The 25,601-nt window shown below is 45.6% G+C and overlaps 1 protein-coding gene across 1 annotated transcript in view; it reads left to right on the top strand.

The window, feature by feature from the left end:
• Nucleotides 1-25,601, top strand: part of LOC102448247 (sodium channel protein type 5 subunit alpha-like) — a 122,444-nt gene that overhangs the window by 12,472 nt on the left and 84,371 nt on the right. The window contains exons 5-8 of the mRNA XM_089776792.1: nt 3,438-3,529; nt 4,412-4,633; nt 16,959-17,022; nt 20,967-21,108. Of these exons, the coding sequence (XP_089632918.1) occupies nt 3,438-3,529; nt 4,412-4,633; nt 16,959-17,022; nt 20,967-21,108 (520 nt within the window). The remainder of the gene's footprint in view (nt 1-3,437; nt 3,530-4,411; nt 4,634-16,958; nt 17,023-20,966; nt 21,109-25,601) is intronic.

Here is a 25,601-nt window from a genome sequence, read left to right as displayed (position 1 = left end):
GACCTATTCACAACACATCGAAATGCGAAATGTCGGTACAACTGTCCCAGAGCAGGCATCAGACCAGGATCCCTGAGAGATGCCTTTCTGCTCTACTGGAGTCGTCACCTGCTCTCTGCTTTCCCCCCAACTCCTTTAATACTGAGAGTCTTAGAGAAGATTGTCAGAGACTGTGCCACGGTAATCCTTGTAGCCCCCTTTTGGCCACATCAGATGTGACTTCCTTATCTCTTTCATATGTCTCCTCGCCTACCCTATCACCTACCCAGATGACATGATCTATTGACGCGGAACCAGGGAACCCTAGTGCATCCTCAACCTGACCACGTTCACCTCATGGCGTGGTTCCTAACTGGCTCTAACAAGCAGAAATGATCTGCTCTCAAGACATCAAACAGATTTTGATCCACAGTAGAAGATCCACTACTCAAGCCACTTACCTGCACAAGTGGTGTCATTTTCACTCCTGGTGCTCAGACAGTAGTCTTGATACCTCTTCTGTTCCTATCCATTGCATCCTCGACTACATCCTTCATCTAAAACATTCTAGTTTATCACTGTCATCTATTAGAGTACACATGGCAGCGATCACTGCCTTCTGGCACTCAGTAGAGGGCTATTCGGTGTTTGCCCACCCAATGATTAGGCAGTTCATGAAAGGTCTGGTGAATACTTACCCGCCACATAGAAAACCACCACAGCTGTGGAACCTAGAACTAGTCCTGGATGCCCTAGCACGGCCTCCCTTTGAGCGTTTGGCAACCTGTTCCTTACCAATGTTGATTATGAAGGTTGCCTTCCTGACAGCAATAACATCAGCACGCAGGATGGGAGAGATTGCTGCTCTCTTGGCTACACCTCCCTATACAGTGTTTACGAGCCATCAGGTTATACTCCATCCCAAACCAGCCTTCTTGCCAAAGATAAACTCGGAGTTCCACATCAATGAGCCTTTACTCCTTCCAGCCTTATACCCCAAGTCGCACTCCTCTCATCAAGAGGCTAGATTTCACACCTTAGACGTGCAACAGGCATTAGTGTTTTATATCAATAGAATACAGACTTTCCAAAGATCCCAACAGCTGTGGGTTTCCACAACTGATCGTTCTAAGGGCAAAGCATTATCTGTGCAATGCTTATCGAAGATCATCGCATTGTGTATCTTGCACTGTTACTCATTACAAAATAAATCGCTCCCAAAGACTCCAAGATCCCATTTTACCAAGGCAGTAGCAGCTTCCAAAGCTTTCCTCCAAGGGGTTCCCCTTTGTGACTGCTGTGCTGCTACGTGGTCCTCTGATTACACTTTTGCTAAACATTACGCTATCCCCAACATTATAATGAGTGACTCAGCGATTGTCTTTGCAGTATTCTTCACAGCTGCAAGACCTTGAATTCTGAATCCTGCCTCCTCATGTCGGACTACTGCTACGAAGTTACCTACTCTGGGGCACCCACGGAGACACTACTCAAAGAAGAAGAGGAAGTTACCTTGTGCAGTAATGACGGTTCTTCAAGATATGTGTCTCTGTGGATGCGCCGCTGCCCACCCTCCCTGCTTCGGAGTTTCTCCTTTATGTTTTTCAGATACTTGGCGGTTAGGAGGAACTGGCGGGAGCCAGACTGTGCACTCTCAGAAACGGTGTGAATGGCACGAGGCACCTAATGTGCATGCATGGTCTGATAGACCACTGCTGACGAATCTCCAGTCTGTGGCACCGGGACAAGCCCGACACCTACAGTGGAGCACCCATTGTGACACACATCTCGAAGAATCGTCGTTACTGCACAAGGTAACTTCCTCCTATCCCTGTTATTACACAAGCATGTCAAGAATATTTACAATCCACAGTTCAAGACTTACGGGGGATGTCTCTTTTTACATCAATTTCCTTTCAAATATAAGTACCAATGAAAGGCAAAACCTGTTAATCCAGGTTTTATTTGATTTTTCCAAACATTCCAGAGTGTTGTGAGTCTGAAGACACTGAGTCCTTTAGTTCCTTCTGTCTTAGTTTCTTTTGATCACAGTAAGGCAATACACAGGCAATTTTATTATCCACAGTGTTTCCGATTATTTAATTTCAGTAAAGAGTATGAAGTGTACTCCACACCAACAGTGGCTGGAGCTTTTATTCCCTACAGAGTTCCTCTGAGCTATCTGCACAGACAGCTTGATCCCACTATGATCCCACTTACAGCACACTGACTGCAGTTGAGGAACTTCCTACCGCACACACAAATTACAACCACAGATACTCCTGCTCCTCACGAGGAGTAAGGGAAGCCAATGAGAGTGTTTGCTCTCATTGACTTCCTGCTGTGTGGATGGTGTGGAAACACGATGTAAGATATGTCGACTCTAGCTACATAATTTATGTAGTGAAGTTGCGTATCTTTCTTTGACCTTCTCATGTAGTGTAGAAAAGGCCACTTTGTAGTTCTATTATATCCATAGGTCCCTTTCTATTGCTAGTTCACATGCCACTATTGAGTATTGAATACCATTCTAAGGGAAAGAATAGCAGAATGATGCCATTAAAGGAAAAGCGAAATATAGAGTTACATGTACCTCCTGTGAGTGTGTGTAAGTGAAGCTTTGCTGTGGTCTTTCCCGTTTTTGCTCCAAACAAACCAGATTGTGTATAAAATAAATTAGGAGAAATGTTCTGAATCACTTTGTCATTAATATCTCTGTTGAAGTTATAACTCACTTTGTCTTGAGTTTGACCTCCAGCTTGGCCAATAGAACTCTCTGCATGTGTGTGTGTGCGCACGCATGCATGTGTATGTATGTGTGTGTGTATGCATACACAAGTGCACATGCACGGAGGCCAGGGAAAGAGTAATAGCAGAAAGAGCTAGAAAGAAGCAGAGGAATAAAGGCTGTAGCAGATAGGCTTCTTTGGTAGAATGGGGCTCTTGGAGGGGTGGGAGAAGAATTGATTGCTTTGCATTGTGGGAATAGGAGACACAGTACTAAAGGATAGATTTTAGTTTTGGTAAGGAAAATAAATGGATTTTTTTTCAGAATGTTGGGCTGTGATGCAAGGGAAATTGCTAGCTTTATTGTGGGGCTGGGGAGGAAGTTTTACTTGATGATTTGATAAAAAAATAAATTATTCTCTTCTTTCTGTGTTTGAAATACACAATTTTGAGTAATGTCTGTGTTGTTTTAATTTAATGAAAAAAGTGTATTGTAGGAAGTTGGCAACATACATGATCAAGCATTATCATGCAAATAGGTTCCATTTGAAGTAACCAACAAATAGATTTCTAATGCATAATACATGGGATGAGCCCTTGACATATTATTTGTTAATGCCTAAGAAATTATATTCAGTACTCAGAAAGGTTAGCATTAGGAAAAGGCATGTAAAATAGCTGTTTTGTTTATTCAGTTCAATAGCATGTTATGTCATGTCTTGATTTTACAGATATGTAGGGGAGCTTCATGATGTAGGCAGTGTTTCAGTCCTTCGTACATTCAGAGTTCTGAGAGCTTTAAAAACTATTTCAATAGTCCCAGGTAAGAAGCACAGATCTTTGAATATTTTTTTCCAACAAGTGATTTTCTCCTCCAACTACTTTTTTTTTCAGAACTTTTGTATTTTTTTGTTTGACTTTCAGCTGCTACAGACACCATTGAATTTGTAGACATGTGTGGTATTTCAGGGTTGTTGACCCATTTAGAGTAATTTAAGCACTGGAAATAATTTGCCATCTAACTTACTTTGTTTGTTTATGTGTTTGAGTATTTTAGTTGATTTTTATAATGTGATACACTGAAATCTCTTGTAATTGTTGTTTATCATTGTTTTGACTATGCATTGTCACAACCTCAACAAAATTGTGCTTTACAATTAATATTTATTATTATTGGATCAGAATTTGTCCAGTTTTTATTACTCCTTGGTCAGGAAGTCAATTAGGCACTGCCTGATTAAGGAAGGGCAGTATACAACTTGAATAAGGTTGTTGAATTTGGTTCATTAGTCTCTTTCTGGTCCCTCTGTATTATTTTCAGTATGTTGTTAGTGTTCTCAGGTCCTCCCTGGGAAGCATCCCTGCAAATTTTATTAGCATTATGTTTATTCCACTTTCTAGATTATGAAAGACTATCCTTGATATCCATGCACGAGTGTGCATTACCTGGAGAAAGAATATAAGGCATCTTCTACCCTTCACACACCCTGCATTCCCTGCAAAAGTGCTGGGGATAATTGTGTGTAGGGAGAGAACTGCATGTAGATCACTTCTGTCTCACCTGGACTATGTTTGCATTGCAAAGATGCATGTAACACTGGCACAGTAATTATGAAACTATGGCCGTGCTTGTTGTTTTAAATCTCAAAGAATAGTACACGTTTCAGTTTCTCAGTCCGTACACTGATGAATTTTATCTCCTTAGGACTGAAGGTCATTGTAGGTGCACTGATCCAGTCTGTTAAGAAACTTACTGATGTGATGATCCTGACAGTTTTCTGCTTGAGTGTCTTTGCCCTCGTAGGCCTCCAGCTCTTTAAGGGCAATTTAAGACATAAATGTGTCAGAAGGTTTAACTCCACCAATGGAACTATTACTTCAGATGACAAGACATGGGACTCCTATGATATGTTTATTAATGATACAGGTAAACTATCCTCTTATTTACTTTTAAAATGCTAGTTTACACACACACGCACATGCACACACAATTCCTGCACTAGAAATTATATTGAAAATGCTGTTGAACTTAGCTACCACAGTATATTAGTCATCAAAGTGCCAGAATGGTTTGCAAATGTCCAGGGATCATTTCTGCTATTGGGGCTGCAATTTGCTCTCTCTCTTTTCCCATCTTCCTTCATCAAAAATATTGAAACTACTATTTCCAAAGTTTCCAATAATATTCATCTATGTTTCCCAGAATGATACCATAGTAACTGAAATGCACATTAGCTCATTCTCTAATGTAATTCCCAGAAGTTCTGCCTTGTAGTGTGTGCTGAACAGTTACAACTATCGAGCAAACTGTACATTTAAGTAGGCTGCAGATTTGTGTGTTTTGATGTAGACTGTGAACAGTTTTATTGAAGATTCAGCTATTGCTTCCTTGAACTATGTTCTATATTTCTTTATTCTGTATGTATGTCATGACTATAGTTAGTAGTACTAAAGGTATGTAAAAACACACCAAAGCATTTTTCTTCGAGTGATGTCCCCATGGATGCTCCACTCTGGGTGCTGGTGTATTCTTACACCAATGACCAGAGATCTTTTTTTTTTAGCAATGCCCCATTATGCTGCACACGCACAATGGTGCCTCCTCATGCCATTGGTGTCCGTTAGGCACATGCATGGCTTCCTCAGTTCCTTCTCTATTGTCCTCAGCAACAGACGGAGCTCCATTCTCTAATCCCTTTCTCACAGAAAAACAAGAACAAATAATTAATTCTTCTCAGTTTTCCTCGTCTTTCCAAGTTTTGAATCCCCCCCCAACCCACTACCCTTAAAAAAAAAAAAAAAAAAAAAAAAAGAACCACCCCATTTTTTTCTTCATTGTTCACCTAGACGTTTTTTTTCCTCATGCATAGATCCTAAGGCTTTAAATGGTGTGAGTCCTGCCTAGATGCTGTGCAAAGTAGAGGCAAGCCTTATGCATAAAGTGTCTAGGAGAGGCTCATCTGACACAGAAGTGCATGCATTGCTCCAATCTTACAGTTAGAGCATGCCACGATCGCACCAATAGGCTGAAAATGTATTTTTACAAAAAGTTGCTTCAGGCACCATGGGATGACTTGCGTTCCAAGTCTAAACAGTCAGACAAGCCAAAAGGTATGGACAAAACTCGTCCCTCTTTGTCTTCTGGCAAGTCAAAGGTGAAAATCTGTGTTTCCCCAGCCAGATCACTATACCCGGTACGGAGTTCTTTGAGGGTGAGCATTGGCGATAAGCCCAGCACCTCTAGTGCAGCACTGCCTAAGTCATCAGTATCACAGAAAAGGGCCCACTCCGAGCCCAAACAAAAGCAGCCAGCACCGGTGCCACCAACCGCACCGGCCGAATAGTGGGTGTCACGGAGACACAGACCGGCATGGAAGGCAACACTGGAGATGGCACAGGATGTGGCACCGAAAAGACATCTCACTGAAATGCCTTCCCCCCCAGGCACCATCCCCAATGGTGCCTGCGGCACAGAATACCAAACACTCAGCCATGGCACTGCCACCACAATGTGCACGGTACCATATGCCCCCCCTTATCCGGGCCTCATCGGCACAGCCATCTCCATGTTCATTGGTGCAGGCCGTTCACTCACCGAGATCTCCGGTCCCATCAGTCTGCCCCAGTGAAGCCAGCCCCGAACCACACAACCGCTTCTTATCTCAGCATTCAAATCCAACTCAGAGGTACCCGCCTTGGGAGTCTCGTTCCTTGACACACAATCACCTGCTTCCACCACTGCCTTGCTACTCACAACATTGGCCATATCTACCACCCCCTACCCTGGACAGTGGCATCCCTGGGAGTCTTAGTCTTCTCGTAGGAGCCATCACACTGCTCCATCAACACCAAAAAGACCACCTCAGTCTCCTCAACCGACACCATCAGCCACAGCACCAAATTCTGCAGAGCCCATTCAATCTGACTTGGACAACTCTGTCAAAGGGGGAAGACAGATCTCCCCCTACGCAGCTCCTCCTCTTCACCATATGAGACTATTATTTCTACCACTCCACCTCCATCCAATGATACTAAACAGTTCCAAGAACTTTTTAAAAGAGTAGCCATGGCACAAGAATGGGACCTGCGGGAAATGCAAGAGAAATAATATTGTCTCTTGTGCACTTTAAAGCCCCTCACATCCTCTAGGATCGCCCTCCCGATGGATGAAGCCATTATGGACCCCAGAGTCCATTACCCTCACCAATAAGAGGGCTGACTGCAGGTATTTTATAACACCTAAACATATGGACTTCCTTTTTACATATCCGCCCCCAAACTCTTTAGTAGTTGACTCAGTCCGTCACATGGCAAAACAGCCCAACATGAGGTTTACTCCACAGGACAAGGACCATGAACAGATGGACATCAGGGGGCACCAGGTCTATTCTTCAGCCATCTTGATTCTTAGACCAGCAAATTACACTGCTATGTTCGCTGATTATTATTACTCCAACTATTCTAAACTCCAGGAGCTCTTATAGTTTCTCCTGGACCACAAGAGACCAATTTTGCTAATTTTCATGCATGAAGGGCATACCATCTCCCACATGGCATTACAAACTGCCATGGACATGGCAACACTTCTGTCTGGATCACAGCCTCGGCTATCATTATGCAGAGAGCATCATGGCTCCAAGCGTCTGGGATACCTAGGGACCTCCAGCAGAAAGTTGAAGACCTCCCCTTTGACAAGCCCAACTTATTTATGGCCAAAACAGATGAAGTCCTTCATTCAGTGAAGGACTCCCGCACAACCCTCTGGAATCTGGGCATGTACACGCCCTCTTTCAAGAGAACAAGGTATAACAGCTACCAAAGGCCCATAGAACCAGATATGACTTCTGCCAAAAACACAGGCCTCAACAGCACAGACCTCAGTGCCAACAACAGCAACCCTCAACATCCCAACCTTCTTCATCAAAGCAGCAGATTTGAAGGTTCTGTCAGGAGCCAGAAAGAGACATCCCTACTGCTGTCACACCACCAACTGGACAGCTATAGTTCACTCATCACCTCTGGCCTTTTTACACCAATGGGCACAAATAACACTGTACTGATGGGTGTTGGAGCTCATCAAAGTCAGTTACTTCATCTCCTTTATTTCTCTTCTTCCTACTCACCCTCCTTCCTCATCCCTCTTCAGGGACACCTTCCACAAGACCCTCCTTAGGCAAGAGGTCCTCCATCTTCTTGGTGTGATAGAGCCAGTACCAACTGCTTTCCAAGGGAGAGGGTTTTACTCAATGTACTTCCTAACCCAGAAGAAGAGTGGTGGATGGAGACCCATTTTGGATTTAAGATGATTCAACAAGTACATCACATACCAATAGTTCAAGATGGTGACACTAGCAACAATTATTCCTTTCAGTTCCTCCTTCGCCACTCTTGTCTGTGGATGGAGCTCCAACCTTTCTTCCTCATGTCACTTCTGTGAAGGAAAGCGAAAGAAAATTAGATAGATATTGTAGACTTACCTGTTCCCGTTAGCTTTTCTTTTGTTAAACAAAACAAAACAAAAAACAGTTATTTTACTTCAGCTTGTATATAATTAGTCAAACAGTTTACCGTCACGCAGTGGCAAGCTGCAGCCAACTACAAACCGGAAAAAACAAGAAAGAAAGGGAGCATTTACTTATAAATAAGAGTCACAGAAGCGAGCAGTGTAGTCTGCCACCTGAGGAAATGCCAGGCTCCAGCTTCAAAAAATGTGAGAAATAGCGGGACTCTATGCCAGCCTCTGATGACCACAGCAAATATCTAGGGGGGAGGGATAGCTCCGTGGTTTGAGCATTGGCCTGCTAAACCCAGGGTTGTGAGTTCAATCCTTGTGGAGACCATTTAGGGATTTGGGGCAAAAATTTGTCAGGGATGGTACTTGGTCCTGCTATGAAGGCAGGGGACTGGACTTGACTCAACAACCTTTCAAGGTTCCTTCCAGTTCTAGGAGTTAGGCAATCTCCATTAATTTATATGCTGCTTGGTGAGATGCATATTTCACAAAAATGCGTTCATTGACACATTCTGACAGAAAGAGATTGCAAAGATAGAGAGCTCAGAATATGCATTCTATCCTTTGAGAAAGCCCTAGAAGCCCATCCGCATAACAGGGGCAATAAGGGCTCAGACACAGTGTCCCTTCAGGGGAACCTCTCAAGCCCCTCACTGCAAAAAGTGCATTCAAAGATGAAGCCCACACCAGCCCACTCCCTCCTGTCACAAATTAGTAAGGACAATGAACCATTTAAAAAGCACACGCCTCTTCACTAACAGGCTCAAAAACACACACTAAACAGTCTGCGAAGCTGGCTCCCTAGCCATTTAAAATGGCACATTTAATCAACAAAGGCACTGCTGGCCCTCCTGGCGCTATCCCCGGCACCCTGTGAGCCCCAAGCGGCTTTCGCCTGCAGCACAGAGAAAGGACAAGGAAAACTCCAACCCCTCTCTCATGATGCAGACTGACCCCAGGTCTCCCAAGGTTCCAACAGCACTGACGCCTTCACCACCAGCAATGGCAGATTTGGCACCGAGGCATAAAGTATCAAGCTGCCACCGTTCCCTAACGTGCAGCAAAACACAGCTCCATCAGTAATGGATGGGAGAACAAGAACCAGATCCCCAAGTGAGCCTTCAGCACAGCACCTGTCAAGGCCCTTCCCCGTTCTGGCATGATGAATGCAGAAGTAGGGGCCTGCAAGAGCACTCGAAAACTTGCCACTACAGGCTCTGTAACAAAGACTCCCCCCCCCAATCCTAATACACAGATTTTAGGGGATCCGCTGCCACCATCAAGTGCTTTTTTTTAATCCACAGACGGGGTGGACACTTGAAACCAACCCTGGAGTACTCCAAGAGCTTTTCCTCAAAAGAGCTTGAAAAAAGAAAAGAAAAAATAAACTGTAGTCTGAGATAGCTGACCCCCTCAGTCAGGCATGCAGATACAAACAGACAGACCTTCCAGGGCACAAAAATCAACCAATACTAGTTAATAATAATAATAATTAATAATAATAAAAGACCAACTTTTATTATCAAAAAAGGTACAATTGCAAACATAGTAAAGCTACAACTTAGTTACAAAGAAAAAAAAACACTTAACAAGCTCAGATATTATTTCCAATCCCCCAAACAGAGAAAACAACAAATTCTGACGGACTATCTAAACTTTTCCCTACTTACACATTTTAATATGTCCATCTTTAGAGAGAGAAGTGTCTCCCACTTCCCTCAGTCTTGGAAGAAACCACTCTGCCTCTCAGACAAAGAACAGAGAAATACAAACTCAACTTTTCCAGTTTGAAATTCCTACCTGCATTGTTATTGGCTGACCACCCGATACCTGGCTAGATATAGGCGGTATTAATGAACCCCATAGTCACCGAGTCACCAGGTGCTGGTCAGCACTCCTGATTATGATAGCACCGCTCATGCTCTCCCCTATCAATGAAAGGCTGTCTGCCTCCACCACGCTCACCTACTCTATCGCAACTCAGTGCCTACCAGGGGGATACAAAGAGTGTCTTCTCACAATACTCATTCCCAGAGAGAGCACATGAATCATACAGGGCACACAGATTACAACATCATCAATACCCCCCTTTGGCACCCCAACTGGCAGTACTATCCTTAGCATCATAGCCACTGGTCCCTCTATCATTGCTGGGCACTGCGACACAGCTCCACTGCCCCTCCCACACCAGCGCAGAGATCTCCATCTTCTACACACTTTAACCCATTACACTCTCCCATAGAGGGCACGGACTCTGAGCAAGAGAAGACTAAGGATGATCTGACCATCCAACAAGCAGACACCACCAATCAATAACTTATCTTCTGTATCTGATGAAGCAGTTATCCCAAACTATACCTCACCTAGTGACGACCTAAAACAGTTTCAAGAATTATTCAGAAAAGTGGCCGGTGGTCAAGAGGTTGTGATATCAGAAGTGCAGGAAAAGCAACATAAGCTTCTAAAGAACCTCCAAACCTCTACAAACCCCCAAATTCCTGTGCCTCTAGACTAGGCAATACTCAAAGCAGCAGATGAAGAATGGCAAATACCAGCCACAACCCTCTTCAACCAATAAAAGGGCAGATAGAAAATACTTTGTTACATCAAAAGGCATGGACTTTTTATTCTTACACCCTCAACCCAATTCTTTAGTGGTCGATGCTGCAAATCAAAGGTCTAAAAATACTCAGTACAAAACAAATATATAAGATCCTTCAATTTCGCATAGCTAACTACATAGCCCTACTCACTAATCATGACTTTGACAATTATGCAAAACTAACAGAGGTCATGCAATATCTCCCAGATGATAAGAGATCTATCCTCAAAGCCATCATTAAAGACTATATACTATATTTCGTACAACCCAGCAGATGGCCCTTGACACCGCCAACACTGCAGCAAGAGCTATGGCAACATCCATGGTAATCCTGGCTTTAAGCAGCTGGAGTTCCCAAGGAACTCCAGGCTAAGGTAGAAGACATACCATTTGATAAGGAAAATTGTTCTCTGCAAAGACTGATGAAGCTTTGCATTCTAGCAAAGACTCATGCACCACCTTACATACATTGGGGATGTATGCTCCCCCCTACCAAAGGAAGTGCTATAATCCCTACCAAAGCCATAGGGACACAATCTTTGGCAGACAGCAGCAGCATTGACCATTCAGTCAAAGTTGATTCCAATCACGAAACCAACGTAGAAGAGCCCTGAGCACACGCTCTTCCATAATTCAGTCCTCCAGACAGCAGGTTTAAGAATTTGGTTGAGGGTCTGCCCAGCCTCCCCTCTTCACCAGTGCTAGGCAAGTCCAACATCTTACACCATTGCTTGTTCCCTTTTACAACCAATGGTCAGCAATCACCACAGATCAGTGGGTTCTAGAAATCATCAGTTGTGGGTACTCTATTCAATCTCTCCAACTTCCCCACCTTCTCCATCTCTTTTCAGAGATCCTTCTCACGAAACCTTGCTCCACGAAGAAGTTAAACACCTTCTCAATATAGAGGCTGTAGAACGGGTTCCCAAGCAAATACCATGGGAGAGGTTTTTACTCAAACTACTTTCTCTCTAAAAAGATAACGGGGGTTGAAGGTCTACCTTAGACCTCTGTCAGTTGAACAGATACCTTTGCAAGCAGTGTTTCAAACTGATTACACTCGCCACAATGATTCCTGCACTAGACAAAGGGGACTGGTTTGCAGCCCTCGACCTCCAAGATGCATACTTCCATATCACAATACATCCCGTGCACAGCTATTTCCTGTGCTTTACAGTAGCATCAGACCACTTTGAATACAGAGTTCTTCCATTCAGACTCTCCTCTGCCCCCAGAGTCTTCTCCAAGACCCTGGCAGTTGCAGCGGTGCATCTCCAACAAAAAAGCATCACAATCTTCCCTTGTGTTTGGATGATTGCCTCATTCGAGGTCCCTCCCAACAGACCACAACAGACATGATCAGATTCACAAAGGCCTTCCTTCAGTCCCTAGAGTTTATAGGGGTTCATATAGATTCTATGACAGCACGTACCTATCTCCACAATCAATGTTTCAAAATGATAAAAAGCCTGGTCACAATAATGACCAGCAGCCCAACTGTTCCCATTCTAACTTGTCTCAAACTCACAGGGCATATGGCAGCTACCACATATGTCATCCCCCGTGCCAGACTATGATTTCAATGTTTCCAACGCTTGATTGCCTCAGTCTATACACCAACCCGACACCTATCCACAGGCACGTTTCACCTCCTCAGAAAGTCCTTGCCTCTTTACAGTGCTGGACCCAGCCACAGAACCTCTGCAGCGGGGTGCCTTTCCACCGAGATCAACCATCCAAACAAATCACTACCAATGCGTCACTTCTAAGTTGGGGTACCCGACTTCTAGCAACAGTATACCCAAGGAAACTGGTGACCTCACCAACACTATGACCATGATATTCTACATCAACTGTCAATGGGGTGCCAGATCCCCTTCCCTATGTGCAGAGGTGATTCAGTGCATCTGCCCCAACATAACCATTATGGTGGCATACCTACCTGGGGACAAGAATACCATGGCCAATACCCTCAGCTGCCACTTTGTCACAGAGCACGAATGGGAACTGCACAATCAGGTCACCCACGATCTATTCCAATCCTGGGGTCAACCACAGATAGACCTCTTTGCAACCAGCTGAAATTCCAAATGCCCCCAATACTGTTTGAGAGAAGGCATAGGGCACAACATCTTGGGAGAAGCAATGCTATTCCCATGGAATACTCACCTGTTACATGCTTTTCCTCCTATACCTCTGATCCTCAGAGTTTTCCGGAAGATACAGACAGACAGGGGTCATGCAATTCTAATAGCCCCGGCTTGGCATTGGCAGACATGGTTCTCATGTTTTTATCAGCTGTCTGTACGGCCTCCCTGCCCACTTCCAACCCTCCCAGACCTCCTCTTCGAGGGTGTGTCTAGACTACATGCCTCCTTCGACGGAGGCATGTAGATTAGCCAGATCGGAAGAGGGAAATGAAGCCGCGATTAAAATAATCGCGGCTTCATTTAAATTTAAATGGCTGCCCCGATCTGCCGATCAGCTGTTTGTCGGCAGATCGGGGCAGTCTGGACGCGACGCGCCGACAAAGAAGACTTTCTTCATCGGCACAGGTAAGCCTCGTGAAACCAGGTTTACCTGTGCCGATGAAGAAAGGCTTCTTTGTCGGCGCATCGCGTCCAGACTGCCCCGATCTGCCGACAAACAGCTGATCGGCAGATCGGGGCAGCCATTTAAATTTAAATGAAGCCGCGATTATTTTAATCGCGGCTTCATTTCCCTCTTCCGATCTGGCTAATCTACATGCCTCCGTCGAAGGAGGCATGTAGTCTAGACACACCCCGAGAGCAAGGGTGTGATCCTTCATCCCTAGCCGCAAATACTGCATCTGATGGTATGGTACCTGTCTGGTTCTCAGAAGCTGAGCAGCAGTGCTTGCAACAAGTAAGAACTGTACTACTACATAGCAGAAGACAAACTACACGTGATATTTACCTGTGCAGATGGTGATGATTTACACAGTGGTGCACCCAGAAGGAAGTCCAACCATCTACGGCTCAGCTCCATTTCATCCTGGAATATATCATGACCCGAAACAACAAATTTTTTCTCTTTCATCACTCTGAGTTCATCTGGCTTGATTATCCCCCTATAGAGAGATTCTCATAGCTTGTGCCTGCACCAGCCTGCACAAACTTTGTAGGCTCTTGCTGCATCTCATGGTGCTTCCAGCAAAGCCCTGACGAGCCCCACCTCACAACTGTGGTTTAGTGGGTTGAAAGGTGGTAGAGTTGGGAGGATGTGGTGGCAGGGTGGGGCAGGCAGTATGTGGGGGTAGGCATGGGGGAGGTTAGGGTGCTCGAAGACCTGGGAGCCACCATCTCAGGGGGTCAAGGAAGGGTTGGGTGGAGCATGGCAGGCAGGGACTTACCACCACCCCCACTGCTTGCAGCATCTCCCACGTCTCTTTTTTCCCCAGGTCCAATGTGCTGCTCAGAAAAATCATTATGCCACGGTAGCAGCTGCTTGATGGATCACAAGCTGGTTCCCCGCAATGCACTCTGCTGCTCCCGCCACCCTCAGGCCCTTGAGCTTCCCACCCCAGCGGACACAAGTCTGCATGGTACCACCACTGTCACCAGTTCCCTGCCACACCTATCGTCTACTTGCTGGGGAGGCGCCATGCCATGCCCCACCCAACCCAGCCCACCGGTCAACCTGCCACTGCACCTGCTCCCACCTGAGGGTGGGGTTCCCCTCAACTCATCATTTCTCACTCATTCTGGCATTTTCTAGAAACTTCTCAAGTCTTCCTGTGTATTCTCAAATGTTCTTTGTGACAGGTGGTATGATAGACGTCTGATTTTTTATAATAGTTTTTCATTTAATAATCTAAAATATGATACCGAGGCAATATTAAGACTTGGAAGCATTGCAGAGATCAGTGAATTCAAAAGTTAAGGATTTTTCACAAATGTTCATTTGGTCATGTTGTATATAATGTACATTTTATTGTAGGATACTGTCTCAGGTTGGTCCCCAGCATGCTGAACTGATTGGCCTGTTTCTTAACCTCTTAACCACAACACACACTAGGCTGTTACCTTTTACCATATGTGTATTTGTTCATCCTTTACAAAGTATTAACAGTGTGTTTTGGAGGCTTACAACGGTAGGAGACTTCCATAGAGTCTTTTCTCCTCAACCCAGGCTCGTCCTCTAAGTTTCCTTGACTTCTCCCAGCTTTCTGTTGCCCTCACTTATATCCTCTCAGTTCCTGATCCAATGGTCCCATTAACCCAGCAATTGCCACTCCAGTGTCAATAATCCCCATCAGAATCTGATTGAATTCAATTAATTAATGCTTCCCAGTGCTGCAGCATTTCCCGCACCTTACAGGTGATTCTTGGACATGCATATTCATCCTGTGAATCACAGCTGGGGGCAGGGAATGGCTACTCATTCCCTAAGGGTCTCTTCTCATGAGATTTATGAATAAAAACATAAGAGCAGCCAGACTGGGTCAGACCAAAGGTCCATCTAGCCCAGTATCCTGTCTGCCAACAGTGGCCAATACTAAATGATGCCATGTGATCATGAGCCAATAGAGAAAATTTCTGAGGAGGAGAAACATCCTCAGACTGAAAGTTTACAAGAGCCTTTAGCTATTTAGTCCTCATCTCTAGACGAAGCAGTGATTTCTTCTACACTGTCTTATCCAGATTACTGCAGGAGCTTCCAAGAACTGCTAAAGCAGATAGAGATGAATGCCTCCAGAAGTCTTTAAGGGAGATGCAGGGGTCCCCACAGGAACTGCTGGACATTCTCCATGCCAGAATGTCAGGGTGCATGACATTCCTTGTCAATGGTTTGTTGGTCCATGTAAAAATATTTGACAAACACACATGACAATTACCCTACATCCTCTCAGGTTCGTTAGAATTTGCACCACCTTCATTTTGATAGATATAGTCTCTGTCACCCCTCCATTTAGAAACCTTTCTTGACACTCTTGTATGCTTACTTACCATTTCTTTTGATTCCCAGGGTACACAGAACATTTGAGCAAGATGTTGCCAGGGTCATCTTGCTTGCTACTGCTAGTCTGAAGCAGTTTTATTATTTCATAATCCTTACCCATAACGCCAGACTTGATATCCCAGGACAATGGGGACATCTTTCATCTGAACCCCCTCTCTGCTTCATCTCTCTGTCCAGAGATTGAACTGTTTTTCAGATGTCAAGAATATTTTGGATAAATAGTAGGAAAGATTTCACCAAAGAAACCTGTGTTGTTAAAGGGAAAAAGTTACAATTAGGTATATACAATCCCCAGTTACCCTCTGTTAACACATACTTATCTACTATCTTGGAGTATTTACCATCTCTAAAGAAATCTAGACTTTCAGTTAATTCTGTTACAGTATGCTTCTTATTGAAGGCTGTACAATATCCTAAAACAGTTGAATTCCTCAGAGAACTAACTAGAATTTTCCCTCACCCTGGAGCTCAACACAGTGTTTGCAAGTCAGATGGACCTAAATTTGAACCCCAACAACATGATCACTATTACATTGACCTGTGAAAGCCTCCGTTATGGTAGGAATTGCATCAACTAGGAGAATTGAGGAAATACAGGGATTCATGGCAGAATGTCTGTATACAGTTTTTCTTGTTTCTAAGATATCGTTTACACCATAAAAGTCTTTGTCCAAGGTAGTTTCAAATGTCTACTTAAATGAGTAATATCGGTCATCTCTCCACATTTTTTCCTAAACCACATTCTAATCAGAGATAATCAAGATTGCATATCCTTGATATTTGTAGGTCCATAGACTTTTGTCTGCAAAAGATTAAACCCTTCAGATCTTACCTGAGGGCTTGGTTCACAACACGTTGGATCGATGCTGAAGTGATCAATCTACTGGCTGTCGATTTATTGTGTCTACTTAACTGCAGTAAATCAACTCCATTCACTCTTCTGTCAACTATGGTACTCCACCAGTATGAAACGATTAGCCAGAGTCAATGGTGAAGAGCAGCCCCTAGCAAACTTAGTGCATGAAAGTAACTTTTTAAAATAATTAATTGCCAAATTTACCCATCTGTGTGCATGCATGTGTGCAAGATCATTCATACTAATCTAGATGATTGTTTAAGAAGTATTTTTTGATATACTATGCTTTTTTTTTGTAGAAAATTTTCTTAAGAAAAATGGCACCAAGGACAACTTGTTGTGTGGCAATGGCACAGATGCTGGGTAAGTGCAATTTACAATCTTTTTTTATTCTTTTTTTTCTTTGTTTCATATTTTTTTGGTTTATTTCAGTCCACCTGTGACTAATGTGAAAAGCAGATTTCAAGTTCCAAATGACAGCAGTAATGGGAACAAGGATAATGAAGATTATCAATAAATACGGTAGCCCAGTGTCTGTGAGTCTGTAATGCTGACGTACACGGCCATGACCCCTGGCCATGTACGTCAGCACCCCGACGTACCCCAAACGGTGGACCCCAAATGGCCGCTTGCCGCTCCTTGCTCCCCCGCCGCAGCCCAGCTGAGTGGTGCAGCGCTCGGCCTAGCCACCAAGGAGGGAGGGGAAGGGGGAGCGGGGCAGTGACGTACACAGGCCCGCCCCCTGGCTGTGTACATCGGTGCCCCGCCCCCTCTCCTCTCCCGCGGAAGCCCGCTTCATTGGGGGAGGGGGACCGTCAAGGAAGGGAGCAGTGTTGGCCGGGAAGGGGGGGGCCTGGAAACAACTAGTGGGGGGGGCAAAGGGGCTGGCTGGGGGATATGGAGGGGCCAGCGGGAAGCAGGGCTGGTCGTGGGGGGAGGGTCGGGTGAATGGGGCTGGCCATGGGATATGGGGGGGGACCACTGGCCAGAAGGGGGCGGGGCTGGCCGGGAGTAAGGGGGAGGGAAGCACAGCTGGGAGGGTCAAGGGCCGGGAGGGTGGCCGGGAGGAAGGGGGAGGCGGGAAGCAGAGCTGACGGGGGCGGGGAGCGGTGCAGCAGCGCTGTCCAGGGAGATCAGGAAGAGGAACGGGCCGGCAGGAAGCAGAGCTGGAGTGGGGGGAATGCAGGGGGACTGGCTGGGGAAGATCAGGAGGCGAAGTGGGGGAGAACCGGCCAGGAAAGGGGGAGATGAGCAAATTGGCCGGCAGGGAGCGGGACTGACCTGGGCACTTGCTGCCTGTCCCGTGCAGGGTCCCGGCGACGCACGAGCGAGGAGGAGGCTTCTCCTCCTCCTCACACTCAACCAACTGAGGGCTCCCAGTGGCAATCACGGCCCTGCCTCCCTGCTGGGACTCCCAGCCGCTCCCCCTGCCCACGCCAGGCTTCTGTCCAGTGCGCAGCTGGAAAAATCAGTAAATACCAGACATTGCACATGTCTGGTATTTTCTGATTTTTTTTTTTTACCGGACAGAGCGCACAAATACCGGACTGTCCGGTACAATGCCGGACACTTGGCAACCCTACCCACCTCTCCTCCCCCGCAGCAGCCCAGCTGAGCGCGCAACACTCAGCCAAGCCACCACAGAGGGAGGGGAAGGGGGCAGGGCAGTGATGTACACGGCTAGGGGGCAGGGCCATGTATGTCACCACCCTCCCTTCCCCTCCCGCTGCGGCACTCAGCTGAGTGCTGCAACCCTCAGCCGGGCCGCCACAGGGGAGGCAGCAGTGCAAGGGGCCATTTGTGCTCTCCCTCGGCGGGAGGGGAAGGGGGGGCAGGGCAGTGATGTACACGGCCCTGCCTCCTGGCCGTGTATGTCACCGCCCCGCCCCCCCCCCCCTTGCAGCGGCCCGATTAAGCAGGCAGCATGCAGCCGAGCACCATGGCAGGAAGGGAAGGGGGCGGGGAGAGACGGAGGGGAGGGAGAGGCAGGAGGAGGAGGAGAAGAGAAAGGGAGAGTGAGAGGCAGGAAGGGGAGAAGAGAAAGAAAGAGTCGGAGAGAGAAGCAGGAGGCGGAGGAGAGCTGAGAGAGAGGGGGGGAGGCAGTAGGAGGAGAGATAGAGAGAGACCAGAGGCTCAGGAGAGAAGACCAAGGTGGAAGAAGGACCTGAAAATCCTGTCTTATGACGGACTAATTGGCTAGTATAAAAATAATAACATAATTTAATGAAGGATTAGGGAATAAAGCTCAAAGCTGTGATTTCCTTACTCATGTCTGCGTTCTTTCCAGGCCTTCTAGTAGATGTTTTTGCATTTATTTTCACTTTTTTCTCAGAAATGTGTTTAATACATATTTCCACTTAGTGAATTATATTTTGAAAGAATAAGATGTGGCGAAGGAAATAGGTATAGAACTATCACCCCTCTTTCCTGGAAGGTTCATGAGCATTATAGAAAAAATTAACTTGAATTTGATCATTATACTTAATGTTACCAAAATTTTAGGAGTACATAGGAAAACAAAAGGCAAAACAATTATATTGATATGCCTTTAAAACATCGGTATTTAGTGGTCCTTTCCTGAAGAAATTAATAATCATTAAGGTTTTACTGTGTGTACTTGTTGGAAACCAAAAATGTAGACACCGTGTAGATTCAAACAGGAGGGTTTATTACACACACCGCTGGCGGAGTGCCACTTTGCCACTTGGGCTCAGCGAACACTGCCAAGTAAATGATTACAATAATAGACTATATAGAGAGCTGATGGGAAGAGAGAGAAATGATGGGGCGGGGAGTTCCCAAGTCCTGGATAGGTTCTAGCAGCAAGAGCCAATAAGCCAAAAGTCTTAAAGATTAAACGGTTCAGGTTAACACAATTGCTAAACACAAGTATACGTCCTTGTCCTCCCCCCAAAAAGTGCGAGGCATAGCTACATTCTGATCAGGATGCGTAGGAATAGTAACAGTGCCTTCCCGATAGGTGTGGTCCATAGGTACTTATCTAGGGTTATAAAGCAAAAACCAAAACAAAGTAAGGTACGCAGTAGCAATTGTTAATAATATATCTTTGGTACATTAGCAAGTTGGGCTTGTAAATGGGGGGCGCAATCTCTAGATCCTTAGCAACAATTCGTGGTTGGCCTTGAGTGTGTCTCTTTTCCATGCAGACTGTGGGGCACCTCGCAGGGCCATAACCTTGGGTTTATATGTGAAATTAATGATAGTGGTATCCAGTTATAGCATTCCATTTAGTGTTGTGCTGCTTAGCTTATAAACAGACAGGGCTGCTTTTCTGTGTCTGTCCTGTTTTCTCTAAGCTTCTTGTTATCTCTTTTGTTTTCAGCTAGGCCTACTAGGCCTTGTCTCTTTGCTCCAACTGAACAGCAGGCTGCTGGGGGACAGCTTAGCCACAGACCATAGTTTAAGGTTTTACCTATATATCAAAGGGCTATTGGCTACAGTGAGTTAGAAACCTGTTCCTACAGTACTCTATGCTTGAAGCCTTAAATACATTATAGTTATTTAGTATGGGCTATACTGTAACTGTAGGCACAGTCTCTTGTAAAGGGTAGCTGCTAGCAGCCCCATTTTGGAAGAGCCCAGTGAGAGAATTCCTGAAGGAAAATAATTTGATAATGGCTTTTATCAGTTTCCGATTGGAATGGCATTGTGGAGTCAAGGCTCCACCTATTCCCAACCTGTTTTCTACGTCTGGGCATGTCCCTGCAGCTGAGATATGGGAAGGCTGTGTGAGAGAGTTTGGGGAGTGTAGGTCTTAATTCCTGTAATGTTCTTGTGTCAGACTGTGGTCCAGGCTCAGGCAAAGGGCTCTGCTCTGTACAAGACACATCCTCTGCCCTAAAGGTCTTGTAGTTCACAATCTAAAGATAAACTTAGCTCACAATGCCAAAAATAGATGTAAAGATCAATCCTCTAAACTATTAGTCCTGCACCCATATTCTCTTTTGATTTCAGTCAGTTAAGAGAAGATGCAGTGGAAGTGTTAACTTAGAATACACATATGCATACATACATATATAGAGAGTTAAAATATGCTTGTGTGTATCTGTTTTTGTATTACTATCTCTATCCTTTCACTCCTATGTCCTCTGTCCCACCAAAATATCACAGGACTGTGGAGGACATTTGCACAGATGGGTTAGAGTTTGCAGATCTCACAGAAGAAATGAGTTCCTATATTTGAGTTTTAATATAGTTGACTATATTCTCAACTTACTCATGAACTGAAGCTGCTTGCCTTTAAATTTGCACATTTGAAGGTTTCATCCATTTTCTGTTATCTGTAGCTCCTGTCCAGATAAGTATATATGTCTGAAAGTTGGGGAAAATCCTGATTATGGCTACACCAGTTTTGATACATTTGGCTGGGCCTTTCTTTCCTTGTTCCGCCTGATGACACAGGATTTCTGGGAGCGTCTCTATCAACAGGTATCAGATTTACTTATTTCAAATACTAAGTAAAGCAGTAATCTAACTGGATAAATGTATGAAGTATTTAAAATATAAATTGAGAAAGAAAAGTTCTCTTCTATGATATTGTGAACTTATACATGCCACTGTAAATGTGTGTGCCGAGTGACCTCTGGTTAGAGACTTTTGCATTTAGTTGGCACATGCACCCTTGCTCCCCTCATGCTGTCAGGTACGGCTGTGTCTCTTTTAGGGCAAGTCTACACTAGGAAATTATTTTGAAATAATAACTCCCAAAATAACTATGTTGAATAGCATATTCACACTACAAAGCACCATTGAAATAGCACAGAATTATTTTGAAATAGCGCGTCCACACCGATTGGAGCGTCGATCTTATTTAAAGCCCCTGAAAGCACTCCAGAGAGGGCACCAGGAAAGTGGACACTTCCTGTAGCTGTTTGCTGAGGCTAGCTGACATACATGCTTAAAGGGGCTCCTTTCTACAGCTGTATTTCACACGCCACTTTTCCACTGCCTACACTCTCGTGGAACACCAAACTCACTCCGTGTGCTCTGGTTGCCCTTACGGACACCACAGCATTGACAACATGGAGCCAGAGCTGCTGCAAAGCAGTGCCAGGCTCACGGGCCTCATGCTATGCCTTATGGTGCAGTTTATCCACACTGTCCACATGCTCCTTCAGGACAAAAATGACCAGCCTGGACCAGGGAATCTCTTCACCCAGGATGCAGCCAATGAGTCTCAATCTCCTGCACACTGTGAAATGCTGCTTCTGGCAGAGGGAGACCAGTTCCAACTGGTGGGACCGTATCGTCCTGCAGCGATGGGATGACCAGCAGTGGCTCCAGAACTTGTGTATGTGGAAAACCACCTTCCTGGAGCTCTGCAAATGGCTCGCCTCTGCCTTTATGTGACAGGACACTCAGCTGAGACCTACCAACCCCCTGCAGAAGCGCATCATCATCAGCCTCTGGAACCTTGCTATGCTGGACAGCTATTGCTCTGTGGGGAACCAGTTCAGCATGGGGAAATCCACGGATGGGGTCTTCCTCATGCAGGTAGTCAATGCCATCAACACCATCTGCTGTGAAGGGTCATCACCCTGGGGAACATCTACTTCTTCATCACTGGCTTTGCCGCCATGGGCTTCCCCAACTGTGGGGGGGGGGGGGGGGCAGAGATGTGCCCTCACATCCTATCCTGGCCCCTGGCTACTGGGCCTTGGACTATGTATACAGAAAGGGACACTTTTTGATGGTGCTGCAGGTCCTGGTGGACTATAAGGGTTGGTTCACAGACATTAACGTCCATGGTCGGGGAAGGTGCATAATGCCTGCATATTCCAGAACTCAAGCCTGTTCTAGAAGATGTACACTGGCACTTTTTTCCTGACTGCACCCTCAGTGAAAGCTGAACTTTAGACCTGGGTGAGATCCAGGACCAGTGACTGAAGACTGTCCACAAGCTGTCCACAGGAATGGACAGTGCCATGGACAGGGCTAGTGAGATCCTAGCCTCAGAACCTTGAAGACAACCAGACAGGGTAGCATCCGGAGGAAGTGACCCAGGGAGCAAGGAAGTACCAGATGGCCAGGCAAAGAGCTTACGCTGCACCCTTTGGCCACAGAGAGGCACTCACAAGCAGGCAGACCCCATTACAGGGATATACAACAGGAATGGGACTGAGGAAAGAACCTGGAATAAGGGAGGGGGAAAGAGAGACGGCAGGAAGGGGAACTCAGGAATAGGTCTGGGACTGGTGCCTGCCTCAGGTACCTCAGGAAGCTTCGGCTGCCTGGGAGATCTCACCGCCATGTGTTCAGGGGTCCCAGTGGCCCCTGGGGGGGGGGGGTCTAGCAGAGGAAACCAAGAGATCAGGTACAGATGCAGGAAGTTGGGGGCTGTAGGGGTGGGGGAGGTGGCTGGTAGCCAGCTCTATACACGTGGCCATGTGCTCCATGACTGATGAGGGACTGGAGGCAGGCTATCTGGTCCTACAGGAGATCTTCCCTGATGCACTTTCTGCAGTGGATGTTGTGGAGTTGGGAAGATTGCATCAGAAGTGCTAGATGCGTCACACTTGCAGTTGGGTCTACTGTGAAGAAAAGTGACAAGGTGTCAGCCGATGGTCAGGGCAGTGCGTGGTATGTGTGTTATACACCCGAGTCTTCAACTGCTAGAACTCAAGGTTCCTTCACAGTGGGCGGCCTAGGGAAGGCTGACGGGCGCTCCAGAGTTTAACATCCGTGTCTTTGGCTGCTAGGACCAGGGGTCACTTTGCAGCTGACAGACGCCCCAAAGTTTGCAGGGAGAGCTTATTACACCTGTGTCTTTAGCGTCTAGGACCGGGGGGGGGGGGCGGGGCGGGGCGGGGAGACCCTTCACAGCGGGCAGCCTATGGAAGGCTGACGGATGCCCCTACGGATCTGTCCCCAGGAGGCAACACGATCCAAACGCCCAGCTCTGCCTGCGTCTGCCCCTATGACCGGCTGGAGTTCTTTTAAATTGTGCTTAGTTCTGTTACAGCAACTGAAGGAGTCAGGTTAAAGCTTAAACAGTTACAGGTTTATTTAAAAAAAGCTTATAAATCATATGGTTACAATGGCTATTGCTCTATTTCTTAACTCCTAGCAAATATAGATATTTAAAAAAATGGTTACAAAGAAAATAAAGATAGAAAATAGAAATAATGGTACCAAGTGACAGCTTAATCTTTAAAGAGCTCTAAGTCTATGTGTACACTTAAGACAAAGTACATATTCAGGTACAATTTTTACCCCCTTCTGTGCCTCTCGACTCCAGCGTATCAGGGCAGGGCCAGTCCCTCAATTCCTGTGGCATGAGGCTAGGAGGGCTTCCCTGGTGCCACAAGCCCTTGCCCTTTTGCTTGCAGCTTTAAACTCTGCAGAAGGGGAGCAGTGGAGCTGTCGGGTGCAGCTGTGAGAGGCCTCTAGAGTGGTCACAAGTGCAGCTGTGAGAGGTCTCTGGAGGCCATTGATTTCAAAATAGCAGCAGCTAAGCGTCCACACCATGCTATTTCGAAATAAATTTCAAAATAAACATCAATCCTCATGACAAGTAAGAATTATTATTTCAAAAAACCCAGTCTGTTATTTCAAAATAACTGGCTTGGTAATGTGGATGCTCTTCTTGTTATTTCAAAATAAGGGGAGTTATTTTGAAATAACTCCTTAGTGTAGACCTGGGCTTGGTTCCTTCTAACTGCCCATGGTGACAGTTGAACCTTCCCATAATTTTTCTTTAATTAACCATTTTCATGAATCCTAGGACATGGTGTACTAATAGTTTAATAGTTCCATTCAATAGTCATTATAGTTTTAGTAGTTCTTGGGCAATTTATTATGAAAAAGTCCCCAGAATTTAAACCCCGTGAAAGGTGTAGGCCTGTTTTTCCTGTCACAGGCACACCAGTTGCCTGATCTGTTTGGGCGAGGGACATGCAGGTGACAAATTCTCCATTTGCACCTCCTTCACCAAGACTAAAAAACAACAATAAGCTCTTCTCCTATAGTAAACAACAAAACCACCAGTAGTTTGAAGATTCACCTCATGAAGGAGGCAAATGTAGCATGAGTTTGAACCGGGTCCTGACCATGACAGACTGGATTCTGATTAAACCTATAGTGCCCCTTTAGCCTTTTTTCACTAAAGCACAAGTTGGGTGAGAAACCTTATGCCTTGTCTTTTTTATTAGATCTGAGGTATTCCAAAATCTCTGACTCTGTCAAAAATTCGTCTAAGTCCTCTGATACTGGTTCTGGACCATACAAATCTAAGGGTGTGTCTAGACTACCTAGTTTTGTCGACAAAAGTGGACTTTTGTCGACAAAACTATACCAGCGTCTACACTACCACTGAGTTCTGTCGACATAACGTCGACAGAACTCAGCAGTTTTGTCGACGCTGGTAAACCTCATTTTACGAGGCATAACACCTTCTGTCGACAGAACTCTGTCGACAGAAGGTGTGATTGCCTGTAACACTGCGTCCAGACTACGGAGTTCTGTCGACAAAGCAGCTTGCTTTGTCGACAGAACTCAATGTGTCTGGACGCTCTTTGTCGACGGAAGTTTTGTCGACAGTATCTGTCGACAAAACTTCCGTCGACAAAACGCGGTAGTCTAGACGTACCCTAAGTGTTTCTTATTACTGTCTGAGGAAGCACTCTCTGCTCTGGCTCTGTCATGGCCTCTAAAACTGGTGACTTCACCCAGGCTTCTCCTTCACTGAGTTAGTCTGTTTCAGCACCATCAGCACTGTTGGAATAGATACCTGAGATATGGTAGATTGCACAGGATTTTTTTGTCAATGAGGGTTCTTTGAGGAGTATCCCTCTGGCTGCTCCATATGAGGTATTTGGGCGCCGCAGCATGCCTGACTGGAAAATTTCAATAGCAGTGCTAGTGACAGGCAATTCGCACATGAGCAGAACACTCCACACACCAGGCAGCTAATGCGCATGTGT

Source organism: Pelodiscus sinensis, chromosome 2, assembly GCF_052426305.1.
Source record: "Pelodiscus sinensis isolate ZL-2025 chromosome 2, ASM5242630v1, whole genome shotgun sequence".
Classification (NCBI taxonomy): domain Eukaryota; kingdom Metazoa; phylum Chordata; order Testudines; family Trionychidae; genus Pelodiscus; species Pelodiscus sinensis.
Note: the sequence above shows the minus strand (reverse complement) of the source record. Positions and strands in the feature narration are given on the sequence as shown.